Consider the following 26,607-nt stretch of genomic DNA (forward strand, 5'->3'; position numbering starts at 1 on the left):
GTTGATCCAAACCAAAGGCAAAGGAGCACGACAAGATGACTCTGCACATGCCTCTCTCCTAGACAAGGGTAGTCCTCCATGTGTGCACATGCATGCATGAGTGTGCACATATGGAGGATGCCAGGACATCACCCGCTCTATCTGGTGTTCCTCCGACCCCACTGTTCTCCACGTAGCTCTGGGAGCAGGCCCCCTGTGGCAGAGGGCTCGTCAGGTGCTACTGAACACAAAGACTGTGAAGAGGAGCAGGCCAGGAGACGAGGGGTTGTTATGAGGGCTAGAGCCGGGCAGGGATCCATGGGCAGGCACCACCTATACTGGCCAGCAGGTCACAAAGCCACCCTTCCCCATCTTTCCCCTCAGCCCATATCATCCCTTACCTATGGGCTGTTATGGTGCCTGTGTTTTGCTGGGCTTCCAGCCTGACGCATTATAGCTTCCCTTGGCAGCTTCATCCTGGCTCATCTAGAGCCACAAACTGAGTGTGCTTTCACTCCTCGGCCTCCTTGTTCCACCTCGAACACCACCCCGCTGTGGCTCACCTCTCGACTGCTGCACGGCCTCACCTCTAGGCTCTCTGAGGGGACAGCAGGATCAATTCTTGGTGTATGTCCTCATCATACTTTACATCTAGCTCTTGTCATTCCATGGTGTAATTGTGCGCGCACGTATCACCAGAATGTGAGTTCCTTACAGGCAAGGACTTTATTCCATGAGCCTTTCTTAAGGTCCAAGTCCATGCAACTGTGTGAGAAGGTAAAATTCTAACCCAAATCGTTGTCAGAGATACTCAGGTCCCAGAGCAGCAGGCTAGTTGGGATAGATGAGATAGCAAAGAAGTGTCCCTGAATCTGTCCGGGAGCCAGACAGGGTAATGGTCCCCTAGTGAGCCTGGCTCTGTTTTTAAGGAATAAAGTCTGCTTTGTTTGTAGTTTGAAGGATCTCAGTATTTCTGGAGTATGTTACCAAAGGCGTGGTGGTTCTGTGTATGCTCTGCCTAGAGGTAGACTATGTAGTTACTTACCTTAATTTATGTCTCGCTAGGAGCTGAGAAAAGCCATGAAAAGTAGTAATATTGCTTAATTAACAAGAGGTTTCTGAGACTTAATCTGCAGGAGTCTCTTGGTCTAGATTGGCCTTGGGTTAAATATATACTGTGGCGTGTACAACACAGCTGTGAATGGTTTACCATATGGGTCCAAATAACTAGAAAGGAAAGTCAGCTAAATTAGAAAAGGATGAATCTAGACTACATAAAATAGATGGTAATTAGCAGCAGCCCAACCCCAGAGTTAGTGTAAGTGCCAGTAAACGGGTACAGCTTTGTGCTCTCTGGAAGGGGAGGGCGATGAGATTGCCCTATTATTACTGCCACTTTTGATTTTCGCAGTCTTTGTGTTCTCCGGAAGGGATGCAAGAGTGGGTGATCCCCCCCTTCTCGTGAGCACAAGTATAGAAGTATAACTGCAGCAAAGTTTTTTGTACTTTTTTTTGTTTTAACTTTAAAATAAATTGCTTAAGAGTTCCAGCACAGCCAAAAGACTAACATCACGTGTCGCTGGAAAGTAGGCTGGAACACGCAGTTTTGGTTTCACCTGCTCAGCTGGAGGTATATTTCTTCAACTGAGTGTAGTAATTAGGTTTGTGTTTTCTTGAGGGAGCCAGGAGAGCTCGACTTGGAAAAGTTGCCTCTCCACTGGGGGCCAGATGGCGGCACAGCAGCTAAACTGTGATTCTCTGTGAGGCGGTCTCCCAGGGAAGGTTCCTGGTTCACGTCTGGAGACCTTGCTCAGTATGCTGGACACATGCTTGCCCATTATCTGGGGCTGGCTGTAGGCTGGGGGGTGGATTTAGTGTCAAGATCCTATCAGGGGCTGTCACTCTCTCATTCTCGGAAGAAATAAACTTTTTAAAAGTAAAGAAAAGTAGCCTCTTTCTTGGAAGGGTGGCAAATGAAGAGACAGACCAAGAGGAGCCCCACTGTCTGAATGAGACATCTGTGACCAAGGCCTCTGTGACCCACGTGTCCTAGAACCTTCTCACCCTGCAGGAGGAGAGCAGGAGGGAACAGACACTGCCCAGGTGCCAAAGCCTTCCCTTTCGGCTGAGTTCTCACCTTACAGCAGCTAGCAGCTCTAAGAGCTGAGGCCAGGGCTGCACAGAGCCATCGCTCACACAGGTTTCTCTGTAAAGGTATCTGGAGCCGAGCCAGGGCCGAACCCCAGCTGGGTAGTGCTAAAGCATGGGAAGAGGAATCCCTGGTGCGTTTCTAACTGTAGGCATCAGCTTTCATCACCTGCTTCTCTTCGCTTCTTTCTTAAAAACAACTATTGCCTTTTGTACCCAAGGAGACCCAAATACCAGTTTCACCCAAAGACAGTGGAAGTAACCATATTCTTACCTGGCGTCAGCAGCCCTAAGTAACGTCGCCATCATGGATGGTGTTGATGGAGGGCGTGTTGGTTTCTCTTGTCTCTGTTCCCAGTTTCTGTCTCCTGTCCTCTGTGGCTGATAAGAGTATCAGGGCACAAGATGGTACTTGCTTTCTGTGCACATTCCTTCATTGACAGTTCTACTTGATTGAATCTTGGGTGGTGGCCGACTTTGTGTTCTCTGTATGTCAGGGAGGGATAGAATGATGCATGGAAGGCAGAAAGGCTTCTAGATTATTGAAGCGTCCAGTGGGATTATGGACAGTATCCTCCGTCCTTTCTCAGGAACTCCGCTGAGGGTAGAGCAGAGCAGAATAAGGACAGAAGACATTTGATTTCTGGCCCACCTTCCTAGGCACTCAGCTAACAAAGGTTTTCTCCGAGTTAGGCTCCTGTCCCTCAGCCGTGCTAGACGTGGGAGACACTGAGCTCCCCCGCCCCTCCCCACCCTGTACACTGCCGGTCCTATCATGTCTTTATCAGCTGCTACTCTAATGGCGCAGATGTCCCCCACCTTCTCTACTCCCTGTATTTTCATAGACCAAACATCAAGTGCAGACAGGGCTAGGCTTACGACAGAGCAGCTGTGTGCCAAAGGGAGTAGAAGTGTTCCCAATCACTAACCTGGCCCTTCTTTGCTGCATCCTGGGGAAAGACATATCATGATCCCTGTTTTATAGGGTAAGAGACAGAGGCATAGGGAGAGGGCTAATGTGCCCCAAGATCTTACAAGTTGGAGTCCCACTTAGTGTCCAGAGTCTGCATCTGTTGCTACTTATCCAGGCCACCCACCAACCCCTGCGTCTGTCACCTACTCAGGTGTCTTGTCTCAGTGAGAAATGCCATGGAGACAGTGCTCGCTCCTTCTGAGGAGGGTGACTGTGAGCAGGACCTCTGGGGCAGGCACGCCATAGCTACTGCTGGGGATGATTGTTATGGGCATGTGGACTGGGGGTTTCTCTATCCCTGTCATTCCTAGTAGAAGGATGCCCGGCTGGCATCGTCGCCTTGTAGGGAGGGTCAGTCTCTCTCTGCCCAGTTAATTATTTTATTTTTAAAATTTTAGGTAATTATTTTATTCAACTTTATTTATTTACATATTTTTTTAACTTGACCAGAGAGGGAGGAAGGGAGAGAAAGAGAGAGAGAGAAAGTGAGAAAGTAAGCCAGCACATCCTTGACTTGAACTGCAGTTGGCCGTGTGGGAGTCCAGCGCCCTTAATCACTGCGCCACCTGCCAGCCCTTGTCTGCCCAGTTACTAATGGTCATTTCCAGAGGAGCATCTCCTAGCTCTTTCTGTTGAAAAATACCTCAGTTAGGTTCTCTTTAATGACCATACGCTGCTACTGGGTGGCGAATCACTACCTACCTACGACTAAATACAGTGCACACGTGTGACCTGAATAATTCCTGGTGCACACAGACAGGCACATTACTGGCCAAGTCCTTCTTAGGAGTTTGATGGAACAGTGTGAGAAATATCAACGTATAACTTCAAGAGGGTACCAACATGATTCACATGAATATGAAACAAACATGTCCAACGTTAACTTCACCGAGGTAAGGCTGGTTCCAAGGGAAAGCTGCGAGGTGGGATTTATAGACACTGAGGGAAGAACGTTGGACCGTGGGAGCTGAGATTGGTAATGTCCTACAGCACAGCGAAGCCGTAACCATGGGGGTTATCCTTCCTACTGGGCCAAAATCCACCAGGTAACATGGAATGCCCCAGGCTATGTCCAAATCAGTAGTAAGTAGCAAGTCAGATGACACCATGACCCTGGGAACAAGTCCTTAGAGGCCTGCTAGACATTGTTCCAGCACATCATCCTCTGTATAGGAGGCAGGAGTGCAAGGAGCGGGTCTTTAGTTCTGGTTTTTGTCTCAGCCCTGCAAGCGACTTGCTTCTATGACCTTAGGTGAGTTCTAGCCTTCCAAGAGCACTGGTTTTCTCATCACTCCTACAGGTGTGGTGAAAATTACATGATGGACAGGCCAGCCCTGTGGTGCAGTGGTTGAGTGCTGTGATTGGTGAGCCGGGTTCCACATGGCTGGCTGTTGTTTGAGTTCCGGTCTCAGGGATTTGGAAAACAAGCCGGACACGGACGTGTGCATGTACTTCTGGAGTCCTGATGGGACGGAGAAGTGGAGGAAGCAGGATTGCAGTGTGACCACACCCAGTTGGAATGGTGCTTTCTTTCTCTCTCTCTCTCTAGCCAGTGCATCTGCCTGTTGGCAATTAAAAAAAAAAAAAAAAGACAAGAAAATTACATGATAGATGTGTAAAAAGCACCTACTAAAATTCCTGGCACATAGCAGGTACTCAGGAAAAGATGGCTGTTGCTGTAATAAACAAGTCTTTAGAACATGCCCATTGACCTGCGGCCCTGTCCTCTCTTGGTGGCATGTCTCCAATCTCACTATAAAGACGATTTCTTCTAGACCTTGATACTGATCTGCCGAGTAAGCTAAGCTGAGTCGTGTTTCCCATGATCTAGATGAGAGGACCTGGGCAGTTTTCCTTTACTTTTCAACAAGGCAACTCCGCCCTGAGCCCTTCGTCAGACACAAGAGGAATCCATTTTCTTTGTGCAGTCAGTGTGTCTGGGCAGATGTGAGTCAGCTTCCTGCTCAGGCTGGCTGCTGGGTCCTTGCCATGGATAATAAAGACACACATTTTCCATGGAATGCCAGACTGTGGAGCTGACTTGGGGTTTCCGCCCGCACAGAACAGAAGGAAACTCCAGGGGGCTGACTTGTGGTTTTGGGTTCAGCCATTACTTTGGACTGTACGTGTTCTTTATGCTTGAAAAATATGGTGGGTGGTTTAAGGACCCCAGAACCCAGATTTTCTGTTGGAGCCCGCTGTTAGCACCTAAACAGGAGGCATTCACTTAGAAAAGCTGTCGCTTCAGGGCTACTGGCATTTAGACCAGTCCCTGACCGTGGAGGTGCCTCAGATCAGAGCATTGGAAGTATTATTGCAGTTACATTAGATTAACTGCTGGGTTGTCAGACAAGTCATGACGTGTTTTTCTATACAAAAATGCGTTGTGACTTTTCCAGTGACCCAATATTTTCACTTAGGAAATTGATGCTTAAAAACTCATGTTCTCTTCCCCATCAGGAGCCAAACGCATTTGTGTTTTGGTTCTTAAATTTCTATCATTTTTAAAAAGTTTTAAAAATCTACATGAATCACAGAAGTTGCCATGTGTTACCCCACATCACCGTCCCCCAGAGTGAACCTTGGCTTAGATGACTCTGTGACCACTCAGATCAAACACAAGAGGAATGGGGTGGAAAATGAAGTATTATTCAGACTCGCTTCTCCTTTATGCTTTTGCCCAACCCACACACTTTCTTTTAGACCTTAGGCCCTTCCACCCAGAAGACACTTCCCTAATTGCTGGAACACAAGGGGACAAAAGGTACAAATCTAGGACTGGATGGTGGTCCAGTGGTAAAATGCAATTATCTACGAGGCTGACCTACATAGGAAGATTCTGGATTAGCATTCGGTGACCTCCCTAAGGACATTGGGCACACGCAAACCCACGACCCAGGGCTGGATGAGGTTGGGGGTGAATTGTAACATCAAGACCCTATTGGTGCTGTCTTTCTTTTCTCACTCACTGAAGAAATAAAGAAACTTGAAAAGAATACAAGTCCAGAGAGGTAGCATCTCATTTCCAAGGCCTTTGGAACGACGTTTAATGTCAGGCTGTGCCAGGGTCCTGGCCCTGGGTAGGCACTACTGGGACGACGGTGCTGACATAGGAGGCCAAGTGTTCCGGCCTCATCCTTCAGCTGCATCCGGCACAGAAGTGAGTAACCGGATGGCCCTCACAGCCTCGACCTCTGCTGAACTGTTTTCCACAGGAATAAGCAGGTCGAGAGGAAGCAATGATGTTCTAAAGATAAGAGGGTTCGATCCCACTGGCAAATATATGTGTCTCGGTGTTATAACATGGGACATACCTGCAGTGGCTATGACCAGGAAGTTGATCCAGGGTTCTGTGATTTCCGTCCCCTCTTCCCAGTTCAATTTGCAACATGTAAGGAATGGTATGGGGGAAATTGCAGATGCTGGTGAGGTTCCCAGGGCAAGTTGGCAGGAGGGAGCCTTCCACTTGCAGAAATAGCCTCCATTTAGTTTCTTTGCAGTTTCTAGCTTTAGCACGTGTAGCATGCATCAGACCGTTCACTTGTAAAGAGTCCCAGTAAGTTAGCTACTGCCTCTCAGCAGGCTGTTTGCTTGGTAAATTATTTAGGTAAAACACATTTAGATTGCTTCAGAGTATAGTTGTTGCTGCCTTCTAGGTAAGAATCAGGTTAAACACCGAGGCTCTTTATGGGAATTTCCAATAGCAAGAGGGAATTCAGCTCTGCTGGCTGGACACTAAGCTACAATAAGAAGAAACGCAAACAGCTGCTTCATTGACTAAGCTCTTGGGTCTATACCAGTTTGTGAAGTGAAGTATTTTTAGGTGGTATTTTTTTTTACCTGGTTTGCTAGGACAAAGGTAAGCTTTCTTTTCACAGCATTGTAGTGGACCTCATACCTTGCAGAAGTTCTTGGTGGAAGTAATGTAGAAGTCTTGTACACAGGCGGATAGCCAAAGATCTTCCCATTGCCTACCCGTGGTTCTCCAGCTCTGTTGGTGATTATCAAAAAGAATTACCAGACCAGCTGGTGGTGTGCTGGTTAAGGCACTGGATCCCACATGGCCAGCTGAGTGGTTTGAATCTCAGACCTGGTGACTTGAAAACACACCAGGTCCATGTGCCTATGTGCCCAAAGTTCCGAGGAGAGAATGGAGGAGAAGGGATTGCAGTGTGGGTATCCCCCTGAGGAGTGCTTTCTTACTTTCCCTGTCTCTCTCTGGTGAGCATGTATACCCAGTAGCAAATGGGAAAGGGGGGAAAAAAAAGAAGGAATCACCAGGGAACTTGTTGAATGCTGCTTCCTGGGTCCCAGTTCAAGAGAGTCTTAGTCAGTGGATCTTAGGTAGAGCCTGGTGACTATATTTTTAATAAGTACTTCACGTGGTTTTAATACAGATGAACCAAGGACCATGTCCTGACATAAATTTTACATGTGTTTCCAAGTGAGAATGATTTTTTATATGGATATGTATTTTTTTAAACATTTATTTATTTTTACATTTTCAAAAAAAAACATTTACTTTACATATCAAAAAATGTTTGCTCAGACTCCATTGTTCTTGACAGTTAATAAAACAACTTTCCAAATTTCAAGACATTGAACTTAAAGGTCATTATCATAATATTTGTTATAATTTTGTTTGTGTATATGTAGTATGTATTTAGATCAGCAGGCCCTAAATTGATTTCAGAAAATACTAGAATTGAGGCTAAAGGACAGAATTGTATTTTGTTGTGGGTCTTCAGCCTTCTCAGATGTGGGTAATAAAGTTAGCATAAAAGCACATTAACAGACAGTGGTCTTGCTAATACAAAGAGCTATAGAAAATTTGAGATCTAGAGCAAGGAGAGAGAGAGAGAGGAAATGCGTGTGGGTAAGTATGCATGCACCTGAGCCCAGATACATATCCCCTAAAGGAGCCTTGGGGCTGGAGGGTGGTGCAACCATAAGACATGGTTCTGTTTGAGGCAGCCCTACATGCGGATGCTCCAGGTTGGTGATTAGAGGGAGGGGCTGGCTGAAGGTAGATCGTGGCATCAAGACCTTGCTGGTAGCTCAGCCGTTATGGTTCACTCAGTAGTGTGTGAACTGCAGTCCTGGAAGCCACGTGGCTGTCCATAGTTCGAATCTCCAGCCTGGTTGACCTGAAGCAAACAGAGTGCCAAGAGTGTGCCCAAGATTCTGATGAGTTGGAGGGCTAGGTGAAGGGGGTTGCAGTGTGACCAGACCTTGTGAGGGTGCTTCTCTTACTTTCAGTCCTGTGTGCATATGAGCTCTCTATTTAAAAAAAAAAAAAAAGGGGGGGGAATTTTTGTTGGGGTTGATGTCTCTCTTTTTCTCTCATGGAAGAAATAAGCTTTTTTTTTTTTTTTTTAAGTTTTGCTAGCAGTCATGTGCACTCCCCAGAAATCACTCCCCAGAGGGCTAGCCAGGCCGTAGTTCCATTTTGTCGAGGTTTGGGGCACACACACACACACACACACATGTGCCTGGTGTGATTTTCAAGCTGCCAGGTCTGGACTTGAACCATGCAGGTAGCTATGTGGGATCCAGCACCTTAACCTCCATGTCTCCCGCTGGCATGAAGTAAACTTTTTTAAAAAGTAGCCTCATAACCTTAATGATCTTTGATTAAATCCACCCTGCCCATAGCTAATTGAAGCTAAATGTAAGTTAAAACTCGACTGTATTTGTTAGTGTTTTGTGGAAGCAGTATTGGAGGTTATTGTACAAGCCCCCTGATTTGTATAGATATAGAAACTGAGACCCCAGGAGAAATGTTTACAACTCAAAGACAAATGTTTACACAAGTAATAGATGCACAGCTGGGCCTCAGTCCTGTAGCTTCAGATTCTCCACCTACTTTTTTTCCCTTAGGCTTTTCCCATAGGACACATGTGCTCACCCTTGAGAGAGAGAGAGAGAGAGAAATCACTCCCCAGTGGAGATGGCCACACTGCCAGCACACACGCCAGGCACGATTTTCAAGCCGTTGGGTCCAGGATTCGAACCACATGTGGAAATCCAGTACCTTAACTACTGTCACCTGTTGGCCCAGATTCCCCTTCTTTGAAATAAAGAGAAATAGCTGTCCCCACTTGGTTGTTATAAGGATGTTTGAAAACTGGAGAGAATTCTATAGATGAGATCCTAATTACTATGCATGCCATGTTTTATTCTAACTAAAGTACTCAGAACCAGGCTGGGAATCTCCTTTTTTTTGGAGAGGTTTTTGTATAGGGCGCGTGCGCTCACCAGAAAGATAGAGAAAGACAGAGAGATAGAAAACGAGAAATCACCCCCCAGGGGAGATGGTCACGCCGCTGTTCCTTCTCCTTCACTCTCCTCTCGGGATCTTGGGCACGCACGCACACGCGCCCGGCGTGAGTTTTAAGCCACCAGGTCTGGGACTCGAACTGCCGTCGACTATGTGGGAGTCCAGTGACATAGCCATTACGCTAACTGCTGATCCCCACTTTTTATGGTCATTACGGTGAACTTTGAAAGTACAGATAATTAAAAGAAAGACAACTTTCGATAATCTATATATAATCCCACCACTTAGATGATCACTTTTAAAATTTTGATATAAAGGCTTCTAGCTGTTTTCATATACATGCATATATGCATTTTACCACAATCAGGTTATACTGGTGATACTGTTTTGCTTTTTTTTTTGCTTTTTTTTTTTATTTTAAGTTTTTGTTATAAAGTGCATGTGCTCACTCGAGAGAGACGGAGAGAGAGAGAGAAATCACCCTTTGGGGTGACGGCCATGCCGATACACAATCCCTCCTTGTCCATTCTCCTCTTGAGATTTTGGACATGCACACACACACACACACACACACCCCTGGCATGTTTTCGAAACTACTGGGTCTGGGACTTGAACCATGAAGTCAGCTATTTGGAATTCATCTGGCACCCTGCTGCCAGCTAGCCTGTGTGTGTGTGTGTGTATGCCATTGTTCTAAATTACTGATAATATCCTATTATATGGACAAAAGAACATTTAATCAGTCTCTTATTGGGGCTAAAATGATAAAAACATAGGTTTTTCATATTATTATATCTGCAGTTAACCAACAGGGTCCAGCAGATGGCCTAATGGCTATGTTGCTGGACTCCTACATGGCCTTACAGGGCAGACCCTGATCCAAGTCCTGGACCTGGCGGCTTAAACCTCACACCAGGTGTGTGTGTGTTCATGTTCAAAATCTTGAAAGGAGAATCAAGGAAAAGGGATTGAAGCATGGTCATTCCCTCTACGGGGTGATTTCTCGCTTTCTGTCTCTCTCTGTCTCTCTAATGAGCACATGTGCCCTATAGCAAAAATCTCTCTAAAAAAAGAAAAAAGATAACCAACATATTGCAGTAAACTCATATTGAAGTGAGTGTAGGTTTTAAAACATATTTAATTCATTCATTTATTCTTTCACTTCAGTTGCCAGAGGGTCCATGCACTTGCCAGGAAGAGACAGACAGAGAGGAGAAGATAGCATCCCTCCGTGGGCCCAAGAGGCATGATCATATCATAATTCCTTCTCCATTCCTCCATCCCGTCAGGATTGGGGCACACAATCCTGGCATGTTTTTCAAGACACCAAGGCTGGAATTCAAATGCAGCTGACCATGTGGGATCCAGTTCCCTTAACCATGGTGGAGCCCAGGCCAATATATTACTCATTTTTATATCCAGAAATCCTACCTTTATGCCGTGGAACTTCCTGGCGCCTGTGAGTCAGGCATACCTCTGTTGGTCTGCTCTCTGCCTTAAGTTCAAAGCAGTAAGTTCTGACCGTTCTGGTTTTGGGGACTTCTCTGATTCCCTCCAGGCCAAGTCATATTGTGATTTCCAAGTGACCTTGTGGACTTAGCATCCTTTTCTCCCTCCCAAGAATTACCTATCCAGTTTTGGCAAACACCTTTCCTTTTATTAAGCAAAGTTCATAATCAGTAGAGTGACCTTTCACATTCTAAGTTCTTAAAATCATTCTTTCTTAAGTTAAATGGCATGTTAGGAGTATTTCTGATACAAAATTGGAAACTTTGAGATACCAGGAGGCATTGCTTATCTTTGTAAATACACATGTTCCAATTAAAATAGGTACTAAAATATTTTGTTGGCACTTCAAAACTCCCAATTTAGATTTAATTTAGATTAAAACACTTACTCTTTTTAATAAAGTTATAAAATTGATTATTAAAATTGCCTATTGAAGATTAAAAGCAGTGGAACGTTTATTTTCCTTACAAAACAATTTAGTCTTCAATAAGTATGATTGTACTAATCAATTATGCTATTAAAATACAACTGCCATATTAAATCGGACTCATTTGTTATGACAGTTTCTATAATTATAGAAATTATACCTAGCTGCTTATATAGCCATAATCCTGCAATAAATATAAATAATTGTCTCTATTAATTCAGTCCGCTGTTACTGTCTATTAAATCCCCAGTTAAATGGCAATTTAGGGACCTTCATTTAAAATCCTCCTAAATCTTTGTTGTTCCATCTGACTGCCAAAGCCCTACAAATGCACCTCCTACTGTTGATTCCAGAAACCAATTTATGAATAAAATAGTTTTTTAATACAAACATTTTAAAGGTCCATTTAGGCTGGTGGTTCAAGGCTCTCAGGAAAACAAGAAAAGGGGGTGGTCAATGTTTTGGGTAGAGAGTGTTGACAAAAGACAACAGATGTTGCTGCCCTGGTGTTTCCATGTGGAAAAGAGCATATACATTTCTCTGTGCAAAATTCTGCATAGAACTTCCTATGGACACCCCAAGTACTAAATATCTGGTCAAGTAACCGTGCCCAACTTGTGCTTCGTAGGTGTGGACGAGGTCACCATTGTCAACATTCTGACCAACCGCAGCAATGCCCAGAGACAGGACATTGCCTTCGCCTACCAGAGAAGGACCAAAAAGGTGAGGCCATTTCAGGAACGGAGGGCATTCCTTGTGAATTTCAGTCTCTTCAGACATTGCCTTTTCCTTTTGTAAAGTGTGGCTCTTATCAGCAAGAGCCTCCTGGGACCCTTGGGGTGTTCGAGGTTTTCCTCTTCTGTTCTTGTGAGACTGTCCCACCCGGTCCCTGGTGTGCTTTGGAGCTCATACATAGGCCCCGCTCTCCGCCAGCTGGGAGTGCGTGGAGGCAGCAGTCCTGGGACTGGGACGGGGAGTTAGACAGGAGGTAGGAGTGAGCACAGTGACAGGTACCCCCACGGAGTGCTCTGCCCTGTACACATGGCACTCATTCCATCCGCATGACTTCTGCTGGCTTTTGATGAGTTTAATTTCTTCTTAGGACAGTAGACTCTGTGGGAGTGGTCCTAGCACACTTCTCTCATTCTGAAAAGAATGCACTTGAATGCTTTTTTTTTTTTTTTTTTAAGGTTTTTGCCATAGGGTGCGTGCACAGAGATGCAGAGAAACAGAGAGAGGGAAAGCAAGAAATCACCTCCCAATGGGGATGGCCACACCACCATCCCTTTTCTATTCTCTTAGGATTTTGGGTATGCACGCACACTTGCCCAGCATGATTTTCAAGCTGTCTGGTCCAGGACTTGAACCACGGTTGATCATGTGTGAATCAAGCACCTTAACCACCACATCACCTGCTGGCCCCACACTTGAATTCTTAAAAGTTTTTCAACAAATGGCTTAGGTAGTGTCTGTTTGGCCTACAGGGCTACCTTGAACACACATGCCCCCGCTACTTCAAGATCTTTATATGCTTGTTCTTTTGCTTTTCCACTAGTGGTGAGGGAGCAACCAGCAGCCGTTCATCCTTTATTTTGTTGCAGTGTTAGAAAATTTTATTTTTAAGGACGTGCTGCTTTATTTTTAACTTATTGCTATAAAAAGCTTTTGATTTATTCTTGGACAGTGTAGTAATTAAGTGTGACTTCCCGCAGCTCCCATTTGACTTATGGCTTTCACTTGTAGCCACAGCAGAGGCGAGTTGGAAGGATTCTGGAAGGGACGCTTCTGCTCTTGGGGTTGACGTGACCACCAGAGCCTGGGGAGCTACAGGTCAAGCCTTGCTTTAGTTCCTCCTCCCCCCTCCAGAACAGTTGGAAAGGACATAAATAGAAAAGCATCTGACTTCTTTCAGCTCATGTGCATTACAATTCTTCTCCCACTATACTTACATTAATCCTCTGTAGCGGAGCGTCGAGGGGAGTATTTTATTTCTCCAGCTGCCCGAAAGTATCTATGAGCCAATTTCCGTCGGAGCAGAAGGCCCATCTTTTTGAACAGGGCAAATCATTGCTTTTTCAGCTGTCACTCAGTGTGGCTTTGGAGCATGCTTGGGTATGTCCACTCAAAGGTAGCGCAAATACAAAAGCTCAGATCTCGATTTCACATGCGCTGGAGAACAAAGCTCTCACGTCCCCTGTTGGAGGGGAGGTACTACTGGAATCACGATGGAGTTCGGGGACCTCACAGGCTTTGCTGTGTGCTGAGGGCAGCTCACTGTTCTACCAAGTGTCACTGACTCTCAGCCTTCGGCCAAGGAGAATGGCAAAAAGGTACATAAACTATTCGAGATAGTTTCTGAAGGAAGTGCTAGAAATAGAACTTTATCTTTTCAATGTGCAGTTTGCAGAGTGCTTTTGGGGTAGGGACTGAGGCTGGAGGCTGCCTAGGTGTGCGGCATGAAGAGGCCAGCACAGGTAGCAGGATGGCGTGGAGCTGGTTCGGAGGACTCATTTATGTTTCTTTCGTCTTCAAGCAGATGCCACGTTTCCCCATGTTCGAGTGGTTATGTTGTATTTATTGAGCATTTCTGGAGTTGGTTAAGTGCAGAGCCCTGTGTGGGACAGTATGAGAAACAAGAGGTTGGGCACCCATAGGAGTTTAGAAGTGGAAGAAGGCAGAAGGCGCCCAATGCTATTTGAGGTTCAGAGAATGGGTAGAGGGGAGTGTCAAGGGTAGGCTAAGTTTGGCATGACCTAACCTCAAAGTTCCAAAGTGGAAACCTGGTGTTGTCATTGGGAGGTGTCACTTTGCAAAGTCCCCTCCTAAGGGCTTTGTGTAGCTAGGACATCAGGAAGCAGGAGAAAGGACGCGGTGAAAGGGTTGGGCCAGAAACTTTCTAAGATCTATGTCAACTCTGCCATTCTCGATGTCTGTAAAGGATTCACAAGGTTGTCTCTGAAACAGGCTGCAAATCACTTCTGCTAGCCTGCACATGCCTCTGGGGGCTAACATTGAAGATGCCACGGGTTAGAGAGCAGGAGAGAAAGAAGGGAGAGAAGAAAAGGGAACAGGAGAAAAGAAAGAAGGAAATAATTACAGGGGGAGAGTTCAACCCTCACCCCATACCCATAATCTGTAGGAAGTTTAATCGCTGAGGAAGCATCTTTAAAAACCAAGTTGAAAAGGTGTTTGCTCAGGTGGGGACCGACTCTGCCCTCTAACTTGTATGCATGCGTTCGTGGTGACAGTGGAACCATAAGAAATCATACGTGGCAGGGAAGTCGGGGGGTGGGGTGGATAGAGGGCTTTAGTTTTCCATCGTGTTTACCTTCACTGCCCCAGTTTGGTATTGACAGGTGAGAGTTATTCGGAATTAGATGAAGTGTTCGCAGAGAGAAGCCTCACGGCCCCTCTTCCAGCCATGTGGGGGCCGTGGGTTCCTTCAGGAGCTTTAGCAGAGCCACTAGGAGCAGCTGTACCATCTTTTCCAGGACAGTATCAGCAGGTCTCTGGATCCCACGCAGCTGTCCACGCCAACCCCTGCTCCTTAGCAGGGACCTTGTCCTGGGAACGTGCCATGACTTCCATGGCGCTGTGATTTTCTTTCTTTTTTGAGATTTTTTTTTTTCTTGCTGTGGGGCACGTGCATGCACTCACCAGAAAGACAGAGAGACAGAAAATGAGAAATCATCCCCCAAGGGGGGATGGCCATGCCGCAAGCCCTTCTCCTCCATTTTCCTCTCAGGATCCTGGGCACACACGCACACGCGCCCAGCATGAGTTTAAGTCACTGGGTCTGGGACTCGAACCACGGTCAGCTACATGGGAGTTCAGCGACATAGCCATTGGGCTAACTGCTGGTCACATGGTGCTGTGACTTTCTAGGCTATGGTGCAGTGCCCTCACTCTCACAGCTTCCCGAGGGATTGCAGTCTACCCCAGTTTCCTTCCAATGACTGAGGGAGAAGACAAACTCCGCTGATGTCGTAAAGGATTTTGTTAACGCAAAGCCTGATGTTAAGGCTGAAGGGGATACAGTTGAGGGAGTTTGTCCCAGGACCCCAGCACGGTCAAGTTTACAATTTGCTTTACAAACAAGTCCCCCTTATTTTTGTTTCATTCACTAATCTGAACGTGAATATTGGTTACCAACCAAGTTTTCCATGTGGCTGCCTGTCTTCCTGCAGGAACTTTCATCGGCACTGAAGTCCGCCCTGTCTGGCCACCTGGAGACGGTGATTTTGGGCCTATTGAAGACACCTGCTCAGTATGATGCGTCCGAGCTAAAAGCCTCCATGAAGGTAAACACGTGTGAGATGTTGACGCCGTCCGATCTGCCGTTAATATTTGTGAATTACAGCTTTCTGAGTGTAATTAGGTGATTTGCAGTTTTGTTGAATTCTCATTTGGAACCCTTTTTTTTTTCCCCCCCAACAAACTAAAGCTATCAGTCTCAGGATTTGTACCAAAAATATTTCAATTACTTTTTTAAGACTGTAAAGAAATTTCATGATGCTGAGAAGTCAGTTACCAGCTGCTACTACTCGGCACCTGGGCAATTGAAATACTATTTGGGAAAACTACTTCCTTGATTACACTTCCTCCTTAAAAAAAGATGTTATGATATTAAGGCAGAAGAAAAACCCATAGCTTTTGTTAAGTGGAGCTGGCAAATCCTGCCCGTGCTCTTGTGGGCTTTTCTTCCTCCAACCCTCTCCCTGCCCATCCTGTTACTGGTTTCAAGTTTGGACAAAATCACATCACCACAGTCCACAGAAGAGGGGCTCTCAGATGGCGAATGGTGCCCATGTTTCATTCCAAGTCTGCTTTATCTTTCATGTTTTTCTTTCTCTGTTCTTACTTAGAACATGGACTTTTATGGAATTTAATAAAGATTCCAGGTGGGAAGCCCTCTGAATTTTGCGCACACCCGTAACATCAAGTACTGTCCACACGTGATCAATGCACAGACACAAACGCCTTACAGCAGAGCTATGGCCCTCTCAGTGTGTGCCTGCAGCACTCCGAATAATCCGATACTGCCCTCTGCTGGTCGGTCTGGGCACATCCTCCACAGAAGCTGGGCAGCCATAGTCCTGATTTTTTATTCTAAGTGTCCAGTGTGTTTTCTGGGATGCCACTGTTCCCTGAATTATGACGAGGTCAACTGAAAGCCTATTACCAGAGCTAATGTCGCAGTTCAATTGTCATCCCTTTCCCCAGAGAGCACTCAGGGAGTGAAACCACTTCACACACTGGACCATTTCCAGGGTCTTGAACTCAGAACTCAGGGCTGCTGAGAAACGGGTGAAATCTCTTTTTTCCTTCAGTTCCTTATTGAGGCCAGCTATGCTCAGTTGTTTGAGCAAACATGCTCTGAGTTTCCTAAGTAGGCTGTACTGCAGGGAAGTATAATCAAGAATGATAAAGTGTCAACAACATTTAATGATCTTGATAAAGAAAAGCGAGGCTTGGGACCTGCGGCCTCGTGGATGTGCTGTCCTCTCAGGTTTCTTCTGACCATCAGCACTTCAGATCAGGTTATCTTATTGTCATCAAGAATTCATTTAGCTGTGATTCGTGTGGTTTTTACTGATCTATTACTGGGTATTAGTGACCTGAAACAGACCTGCTGGAGCTGTCAGTCACCGTCATAGTCTAGGTAACTGGGCCCGAGGAAAGGTGCTTTTACTGTGCAGTCTGACCCTGCGCCAGCCCTTCATCAACTGTCCCAGTAGAGTGCCCTTCTGAAATCCACAAGGCTCGAAGCGACATTAACTGAACTATGCTTAAAAAAATAATCCAAAAGCCTGCTTTGACTCCTGGCAATACCAGTGGCAGTATCTGCCAGATGTCGTACAAGAAATGGCCCTTGTGATAGGAATTTGTGGAAATCTGTGGAATGCTTAAGCCAAATTATGGAAATTGCCAAAGTCACCTTGAGTATAGAGCTAAAAACACTTAAAATTCTCAAATATTAACACTGCTATATCTGAAGGAAGGAAACAAGTCTTTTTTTTAGAGAGGTTTTTTGCTATAGGGTTCATGCACTTGCCAGAGAAACACAGAGACAGAGACAGAAAGTGAAAAATCACCCCGCCAGGGGAGATGGCCATGCCACGGTCTCTTCTCTTCCATTCTCCTCTTGGGATCTTGGGCACGCATGCACATGCACACAGCTGCCAGGTCCAGGACTCGATGTGCGGTTGACTACGTGAGAGTCCAGTGACGTAATCATTGCACCATCTGCTGGTCCTGGAAACTAATCTTAAATTTCTATGCCTATCCTGCATTTCTGCAATATCGGGATATAGCATGTCTTCAATGCATGAGTTATTTTTAGACTGTTTTTCTATTACCCTTCACATTGAAAGACTACACCTTCCTAAAATATTCAAAGATGTTCAATAGTCATTTTGAAACATTTGTATAGGACGCTATATGGACCTTTAGCTAACCAGGGAAGAATTTTGGGCTTTGCTAGAACCTCTACAAATTATGATAAAAAAAACTCTGGAAGAAGGGCCATCAGCTCAAAGACTAGATTAAGAATAAAATTCAAAATTAACCATTAACCTGAGGCTTAGCTTATATTACACAAACCACTTTTTCAGGGGCATATAAACTCTAATAAGTTTAATTAATAGCTGACACACTTTTCATGTGGATAAGTAAGTTTCTTATTGTATTAACACCTTATAATTGATTTACATTTTAAACAGTTGTAATTCTACTTAGTTCAAAGTGATATTTCCATATTCGGAAAGACAAGTATTAAAGAATCCTGATTATTAAATCTTGACTTTGATCACAGAGCCAGCTTTGAAATACATGTTTCATTGGGTCCTTTCAAGCTATCTAGCACACTCAGAGTGTATGTATTAAATTTGAATACATCACCCATCAAATTCTTCTTCCTTAATAGAGGGTCGGTGTCGTGGTTTACTTGGCACTTCATTATTTCCTTTTGCTTCCCTAAAATGCCCGAAGAGTGCATAATCATCAAGCAGAAATGGAAGAACAGGAATGAAATTTTTAACATTAACCCAATTTTACATTTCAAAGAGATGAAGCTCAAAAATTGATCTTACCCATACCTTTCCCTGGTAAAGGACTTATTTGAATCTAAAATGGCTGGCCGCACATGACAACAGAAAATTTCCATAGCCCTTTATTTTAAATTAGTAAAATGAATTGTTTAATGAGAAACATTATTTCTCATCTGTTACAATAGTGAATGCTTATTAGAGAAGGGGAAAAAGAGGAAGAAGAAAACAAATCACTTTATAAACCTTTCCCAAAGGAAACCACTTGTAGCATCGTGGTGTACTCCATGGCTCTTTCGCTTTCCGTTCACTCTTTTTTCAAACATCGTTTGACTCTGACATGCCACTTACATCATCTCGTGCTCTGGTGAAGCACTGTTTTAAGGAATGGGATCTGGCATTACTTTGTGCTGAGGAACTTACAGAGGTCTTCAAAAAGTCCATGGAAAATGGGCATTATGAAAAGCTATGATTGGCTTTCAAATTTAGTGGGGGAGGGCACTCACACTTGTACTTTAATTCCATCTTTCCACAAATGTTTTGCTACATACCTTTTTTGTTTGTTTTAAAGAATGATTTTTACCCAACTTTATCCATTTATTTATTTTTAATTTGACCAGAGAGGGACAGAGTGAGGGAGAGAGAGAGAGAGGGAAAGTAAGAAAGCAAACCGCCAGATCCGGGACTTGAACTGTGGTTGACCATGTGGGAGTCCAGCATCCTTAACCGCCACGCCAACTGCCAGCCCTTCCACATATTTTTCGAAGGCCTTTTTAGTGCAGATTCCTCAGTAGTAACGCATCACTAAAAAGGCGAATGCAGACCTAGTGCTTGTCTGCCATGTGCCTGATGACGATTCGAGTGCGAGACTGGTGCCCCGACCTTCCCAGCTGGTGAACCACTTACTGCTTTACAGGGGCTGGGAACGGACGAGGACTCCCTCATCGAGATCATCTGCTCAAGGACCAACCAGGAGCTCCAGGAAATTAACAGGGTCTACAAGGAAAGTGAGTAGCCCCCATTTCTGTGGTTCTTTCTCTCAGTCCGATGTCTGTGACTCTGTCATGTTTACTGGGTTAGCGTTTGTACAGTTTACAGATGTACAGGACTACTCACCATCTTGGCTGTTCAGTGAGGCTGGCCATGGTTCAGGTCCCTCTCCTCCACCTTATTGTCTGCATTTTTTTTTAAAGTTTCCCCATAGGGCACGTGCACTTACCACAGAGAGACAGAGGGAGAACGGGAAAGTAAAGAATCTCTCCCAGGAGGATGGCCTGTTGCAGTCTCTCCTCCTCCTTTCTCCTCTCGGGATTTTGGGTGCACACATTCATGCCTGGCGTGTTTTTCTAGTCATTGGGTCTAGGACTGGAGCTACAGAGTTGGCTATGTGGGAGCCAGTTCCCTTGACCACCACACCACCAGCTGGCACTGCATGTTAATTTTCACATTTCACTAGAACTTCTGCAAAAAACAAACAAACAAAACAAAACAAAACAAAAAAAGACTGGAGGGAAGGAGAGAAAATAAGATCTATTTTAAAAACAGATCTGGTGGTGAGAAGTAGAAAGTGTTGTATGTGGATTCCATGTACTCGGTGCTGTCCGATTTCTGCTTAAGAGGTTCCCAACTCTGGACTGTGGATAGCTGTTATGTTAAGAGACCTTTGTGCGCCAAGCCTTGTAGGAGGCTATGGGTAGAATGGATACATAATGCAGCTTACATGGCTAGTGCATTTCAACACAGATGCTATTCTGAATAAGGAAACACAAACTCATACAAGAGCATTATTTAATTCTTACTAGTTTTTGCCATTGTGCATTTTAGTCCAAAATTTGGGGAACCAGTATTTTAGCTACCCAAGAGGTCACTGATCACAAGTGAGCTTGAGGATCCCTGATCCGTTCTAGTCCCGGATAACTCTGGTCCTGGTTTCATGTGGGTAAAAATCTAGACTCTGCCCTGAGTTGGGTTGAAGGAGCCTGGATACAAACCGGCTGACATGGCTGTTCCTGCTCGTGGGAGTCTTAGTTGGGGAGAGGGGCCCTGGGCTGGGCGGCTGGTGGTCTGCCTGGGCAGGAGGCATCAAACCGGATGTGTTGCTTCCCAAGTGTACAAGACCGATCTGGAGAAGGACATCATTTCCGACACCTCTGGTGACTTCCGCAAGCTGATGGTCGCCCTTGCCAAGGTTGGTTTCCTTGCTGGTGGGTTTCTTTGCCCTTCCTTCCTCCCAAGGCAAGTCACATACCTCATTCTGTACGTGGTGCGAATTAGCTAAATCCCTGTACCTGCATCAGAGTCTGCTGCGTGTCCGACCGTGGTCTGCACTGTCACTGCAGAGCTGTCGTTTTGTATAATGGGATTTCTTATCCTGCAAAACCACATGGACGAGTGGACTTTGGGGGCCGGGAGAGGAGGAGGCGGCCCTCAAGTCCTGGCCTGGATTTATGTGCCAGTCCTCCCCGTGTGACTCTGAGAAGGTCACTTTGCCTCTATCTGGAACCACGCAGGACCTGGTGGGAAGTGACCCTCTTGTTCTTTGACCTGCTTTCATGCCTTCTGAGAGGGTGTGCTCATGCAGGCCTTTGTCTGGAGTGGGGTCTTTATGGAGCTGATGGCTAATGTCAACATATTCCCGTGGATGAAAGGCTTGCCCCCTGGGAATCTCCAGCCCTGGCCAGTGTACACTTTAATGCCTCCATGCCAGGGGTGGGAAGAGGAATTTTCTCCAGAACCCTGATGACAGGTGACTGTTGCCATGCCACCTCCTGGACCCTCACGTCTCTGGTACCACAGCTGCCCACTCTCCTTTCCTAATCCGCCACACCACCGCCACCCAGCCTGCGTCCTGCCAACCACAGACCTTGTTAAAATCTACTTTTACTATTTTAATCCACCAAAACTCTTTTCTGCTGCATCAAATCCAAACTCTCCACTGCCTTTAAACACCCTGTGTGCCCCAGCCTTCCCCACCTTCCTCTTCTCCGTTAGGGTCCTCTCCCACTTGGCTCTGCTCGGCTGGGCAGTGCCTCACCCAGCTGCGCTGCCCTTGCCTCCGCAGCTCCCTTCTCTTCACGGCCCCTGGCTGACTCATCGTTCAAGGTTCAGCTCAAGCCCTACCCTGTGATTCATCACCTTTGCTGGCTCCACTGTCTGAAAGAGCTCTCCCTTCTGCATGGCCTGTCTCCGTAGAGTAGATCACTGTGTTGTTTTACCATTCGTCCCAGGCTTGTTTCTCCACCTGGGTTAGATGCTTTCTGAGAGCAAGAACTAAATATCGTTAGCTTCCTGAGGGCGGGGGTTCTATAAGGTACTTAGCCCGGGATGGCGTACCACAGAGGGGCTGAGGACAGGGTGGCTCAGCCTCACTTTACTGCTTCAGCTGCTTTCCCATTCCATGGTCTTAGCAAGACTTCAAAGGGAGGAAAATTTAAGTAAATGTGTGTTCAGGACACGACACAGTGGCTTAGTCCCAGCTGTGGTGGCATAGGAGGCAGGACATGGCTGCAGGAGACTGGGACCACTGGGCACTCCTGGGCTCAGGTCTCCGGTTGACCACGTGTGCTGGCGCTGTGATCCAGACTAGCTGGGAGGCCGTGGGGAGAATTGTGGCATGGATGACCCAGTCAAGGGTACCTGTCCCCCACCCCCGACTCATGGAAGAAGAAATAAATTTTTTTAAAAAATAGCTTACATAAGGAGAAATGTAAGAGAAATAGGGATTGGGGGAGAAAACGTTTGCAGTTTTAAAATATACGAAAGAATAGATGTCATGTTTCTGATGTTCCTGTAGGGTAGGAGAGCAGAGGACGGCTCTGTCATCGACTACGAGCTGATCGACCAGGATGCCCGGGTAAGTGCCGCGCTGCTTAGTCTGAGTCTCTGTCTCGTAGGAAGTGTCCGGGTAGTCTGTGTAGTAGTCCATTCCCGTGTAACAAGTTATCCCCAAACTTCCTGGCTTAAAACAGACATTTGTCACCTCCCGGTTTCTGAGGGACAGCAGTTAGGGAGCAGCTTCGGTGAGTGTTTCTGACTTGGGGTCTCTCATGAGGTTGTGGACAAGACATGGGCCAGGGCTGCAGTGGCAGAGAGCTTGGCTGCGTTGGAGGATCTGCCTCCAAGGTGGCACACCCACGTGGCTGTCCACATGGCCTGGAGGGGGGCATGAGTGTCTGACAGCAGGGTGAGTGCTCCGAGGACAAAGCAAGGACACCACAGCGCCCTGTACGCCCTCATGTCGGGAGCACAGCTGGTCACAGCTGCCCGACTCTATCCGTTAGAAGTGAGACGTTGGGTCTAGCCCACCATCCATGGGAAGGGAATTCAGCTCTGCCGTTGGAAAACAGGAGTGTCAGAGAATTCATGGCCATGTTCTAAGCCCACCGCAGTCGGAGGATGTGCGCTTCGTCTTCACGCTCTGGCAGCGGCCCTCAGCACACGGCGTGAGCGTGCAGGTCTGCACCTGGCGCACTCGCTCGTTCTCGTTCAGGCCTTGCTGGCCTACACAGGAGTGCCATTCATTCCCCGCAGGGTGTGGCCGGGCCGTGCACCTGGACAGCGTGCACACCAAGGAAGAACCAGCAGGCGGGGAAGCGGAGGGTGGTGACGGCGCAGCCAGGACAGGAGGCTAGCTCTCCACCATGGCGGGGAGAGGGGAAGGGCACAGAGGCACGTGCTTCTGAAGCTGAGCAGAACTCCTGCCGGTTCTCCTTCCGTAATCCCTGAGAGCCATTTGTTAAGCGGGGTCAGACTGCTGTCCCCTACCTTCCTCACTGGCACGGTCAGCAGTCGTCCCCGAGAACGTCGTGAGAGCTGCAGGAAGAAATCAGTCACATTCATTTCAGTGTCGACATTCAGTGTGTTCCACGCAGCGCTCTCAGCAGGATGTAGGGAGGGGTTGTTTGTTTCATTTTTGTTTTTGCCAGAGTACATGTGCATTCACCAGAGAGAGGGAGAGGGAGGAATCACCCATGATGGGGCATGGTCATGCTGCAGTCCCTTCTCCATTTCTCCATCCTGGCGGGATGTGGGGCGGGCACACACACGCACCCAGTGTGTTTCTCAAGCTTCTGGAACCAGGATTCAAACGGCGCAGTCAGCCACGTGGGGACTGGCTCCCTTAACCACTAGGCCAGGAGGCATACGTTAAGTTTTGTAACTCCTGGGTGGTAGAGGGTTGGTGAGGATCGACCCTGCAGAAACCTTTCTTCCTCCCACCCTCCCATTCGTGGCACTACGTATAGCCCCCAGGGTTTCCAGAAACTGAAATGTGGTAAGACCAGTTCCCTTCCCGGCTCCAGCAGCCCCTGGCACTCTGAGAAGCGTGGGAGTAGGGCCTGATCTGCAGCTGTTGTCTGTAGGTGCACTTAGTTTCCTGGCTCCCGGAGGCGGGGACCAGATGTGCTGACGCACCTGCGCTGGCCTGTCTGTGAGGGGCTCCCAGCCCTGGCTGTGTCCAGGAAGGTGCCCAGCACTGATCTGCGCAGTCTGCCGTCCTGTATGTCTGTGCTAGGGAAAACTGCTCATGGTTCAACCTTGGCCCTCACGGGTCCATGTTCAGCCGTGTCTGCGGTGCACTCATCCCTTCTCTTCCGGCATTTTGAATGTGTCGCTTCCTGGGTTTTGTGTGACATTTACACGGCCTGCTGGGGCTCATGTGGTGACCTCGTCCTGGTTGCTTGTACTCGTAGGATCTCTACGACGCCGGAGTGAAGAGGAAAGGGACCGACGTGCCCAAGTGGATCAGCATCATGACCGAGCGCAGTGTGTGCCACCTCCAGAAAGGTGGGTGCCATGCGAGGAGGCCCTGTGCCCAGGGCGGACGGGGTGTCTCCACGGGTCCGCCTGCAGATAGGGCTCGCTCTCCGGACATTCCCATGGGCTCTCTTCCTTGCCCTCACAATCTCTTTACCCACTTTTTCTATTTGGATCTTTCCCTTTTCCAAGTGTGTTCCCCTGCGTGGTGCTTTAGCGGGCTGCTCCTCATTGTGAAGTGGTGGGCTTTGCTGGGTGCTGTGTACGTGCAGTCTGCTGTGGCTTCCAGAGGGAATGGGATCCACCCAGGGGCGATGGAGATGTGAAACCACATGGCTCTCAGGACAGGGCGTGGGTACAGCTTCAGGCCAAGCCGGCGTGGAGTTGGCTCTCACTGCCCTGGCAGCTGCTCAGCCTCCAGGGTGCTCTGCGCGTCCTCACTCTTGGTCGCGATGCATAATGGGACGGGTGATCACCGATAGGCTTGGTTAGTGGCCCGTCACACTGGCTGTCGCTTCTCCTTAGTATTTGACAGGTACAAGAGCTACAGCCCTTACGACATGTTGGAGAGCATCAAGAAGGAGGTCAAGGGAGACCTGGAGAACGCTTTCCTGAACCTGGGTGAGCATAGACGGCCCCATCTTGGCGGACCCTGGGTCTCAGTGGGCGGTGCTGGAGCAGAAGTAGCCAGTGGTCATCCTGTGACTGCAAGTGTGTGGGAGGGTCGGCTTTGGCGTGATGTGGGTGGTCTCATCGTCGTAACCATGCAAACGGAAGAGGGCCTCCACCCACTGGGAGAGCGACTGTTACCGGGAGGGAAGAGGACAAGGGAGGAGATGCATGTGGGCACTTGGGTATCTGCAGCCCGCAGAGTCCCCTGGTTCAAAACCACAGTGGGGCTCAGTATGTCAGAAGGTGCCGGGCGGCCCTCAGCCCCTCTCACTTTCAGCCCTTTTCTACCGCGTCAGGCCACTTCCGGCTTGTCACGGCAGGCCCCCGACTGGTGAGCAAAGACAAGCACTCACCTGCCCCTTTCTTTCCTCCGCAGTTCAGTGTATTCAGAACAAGCCTCTGTATTTCGCTGACCGGCTGTACGACTCCATGAAGGTAAGGGTGGCTGCCAGCAGGCCCCGCTTCCTGCTAGACTTCCCTTCTGTGCCCCAGGCCAGTCTCCCTGCCTTTGTGGAGCAGGAGGGAGCCCACTGTCTGGACGCAGGGGCTCGCTAGACAGCTGTGGCTGGATTCATCAGGCAAGAAAGCCACCTTGCTCTCCCTCTTTTTTTTTTTTTTTTTTTTTAGAGAGAGATTTTTGCTGTAGGCACGTGCACTCACTGGAGATACAGAGAGACAGAGGGAAACAGAAAGCAAGAAATCACTCCCCAGTGGGGAATGGCCACACCGCCATCCCTTCTCCTTCATTCTTCTCTCAGGATCTTGGGCATGCACGCATGCTCACCCCCAGTGTGAGGTTTAAGCCACTGGGTCTGGGACTCAAACCATAGGTGACTAATGGGAGTGCAGCAACGTAACCATTATGCCACCTGCTGGTCCCCTTCTCTCTCTTAACTGTTTGAATCCGTGTTAGGGTCCAGGTAGGAAATTCAGTGCATGGGAGAGAGGAAATGCCAGCTGGTAATTTTGGCCTCAGGTGTTGTGGTGATTTCTTCCTGTTACCCTCAGAGTAAAGACAAGTGAGGAAGGGAGAGCTTTGTAAGCACCCACTAAGCAACAGAGATTGAGCAGAAAAGCCCCCGAGGCCTCCGTTATCTCCCTTACAGGTGAGGACACTGGCGCCCAGAAAGCCTCAGCCTGCTTGAGGTTACGCAGCCAGATTTGATCCCGGGGCAGTCTGACTCCAAAGCCATCCCTGCAACTCTCCCTTATTTTATTTCTTTTAAAAATTTATTTACCCACTTCTTCCAAGAGAAAGAGAGACACACCCCCGAGGGCCCTGAGGCTGCGATCCACCCACAGCCAGCCCAGACCACAGGCGTGCGAGTGCACCCAGGGCAGACAGAGGGTCTCCGAGATGTGAGCTCCGCACCTTCCTAAGTGGGTCCAGGCTCACAGAGCACCACAGGCTGGCCCTCTCCCCGAAATAAACCGTCTCTTCCCAGCACCCGCCCCATTGTCCACCCTCAAACGTGCCTGTCTTTTCTGGCTTCCAGACTTGGCTCATTTCTTCCTGGAGCACCTCCCTTGTCCACACAGCCTCTTTTCCCTCTCTCCGGGGCTTCACGTCAACCACAGCCTATCCTGGGGCCTCTGATCTGAGGCTCTGGAAGTAACCCCAGTGGTCCTCAGTGCTCACGCCTTTCTGGAATGGCACGCAGACATGAAAGTGACGTGTTGGCGTGTCCAACTTAAGGCTCTGAGAGCCGAGACCCTCCTGTTCCCTATGGGAACTCAGACTTCATCAATGAGCCTGGCAGTGGTGGGTGCTCGGCGCACACTCGTGGGAGCTCAGAACATGGAGGGTCTGCGCTGGTTA

At 47.6% G+C, this 26,607-nt stretch overlaps 1 protein-coding gene across 1 annotated transcript in view; it reads left to right on the top strand.

Annotated features, from left to right (window-relative positions):
* ANXA2 (annexin A2) overlaps positions 1-26,607 on the top strand; it is a 50,237-nt gene that overhangs the window by 21,853 nt on the left and 1,777 nt on the right. Inside the window, exons 4-11 of the mRNA XM_006141764.3 lie at positions 11,945-12,039; positions 15,504-15,617; positions 19,279-19,369; positions 20,471-20,550; positions 22,156-22,215; positions 24,053-24,146; positions 24,642-24,737; positions 25,165-25,223. Of these exons, the coding sequence (XP_006141826.1) occupies positions 11,945-12,039; positions 15,504-15,617; positions 19,279-19,369; positions 20,471-20,550; positions 22,156-22,215; positions 24,053-24,146; positions 24,642-24,737; positions 25,165-25,223 (689 nt within the window). The remainder of the gene's footprint in view (positions 1-11,944; positions 12,040-15,503; positions 15,618-19,278; positions 19,370-20,470; positions 20,551-22,155; positions 22,216-24,052; positions 24,147-24,641; positions 24,738-25,164; positions 25,224-26,607) is intronic.

This window comes from Tupaia chinensis, unplaced genomic scaffold, assembly GCF_000334495.1.
Source record: "Tupaia chinensis unplaced genomic scaffold, TupChi_1.0 Scaffold000063_1, whole genome shotgun sequence".
Classification (NCBI taxonomy): Eukaryota; Metazoa; Chordata; class Mammalia; order Scandentia; family Tupaiidae; genus Tupaia; species Tupaia belangeri.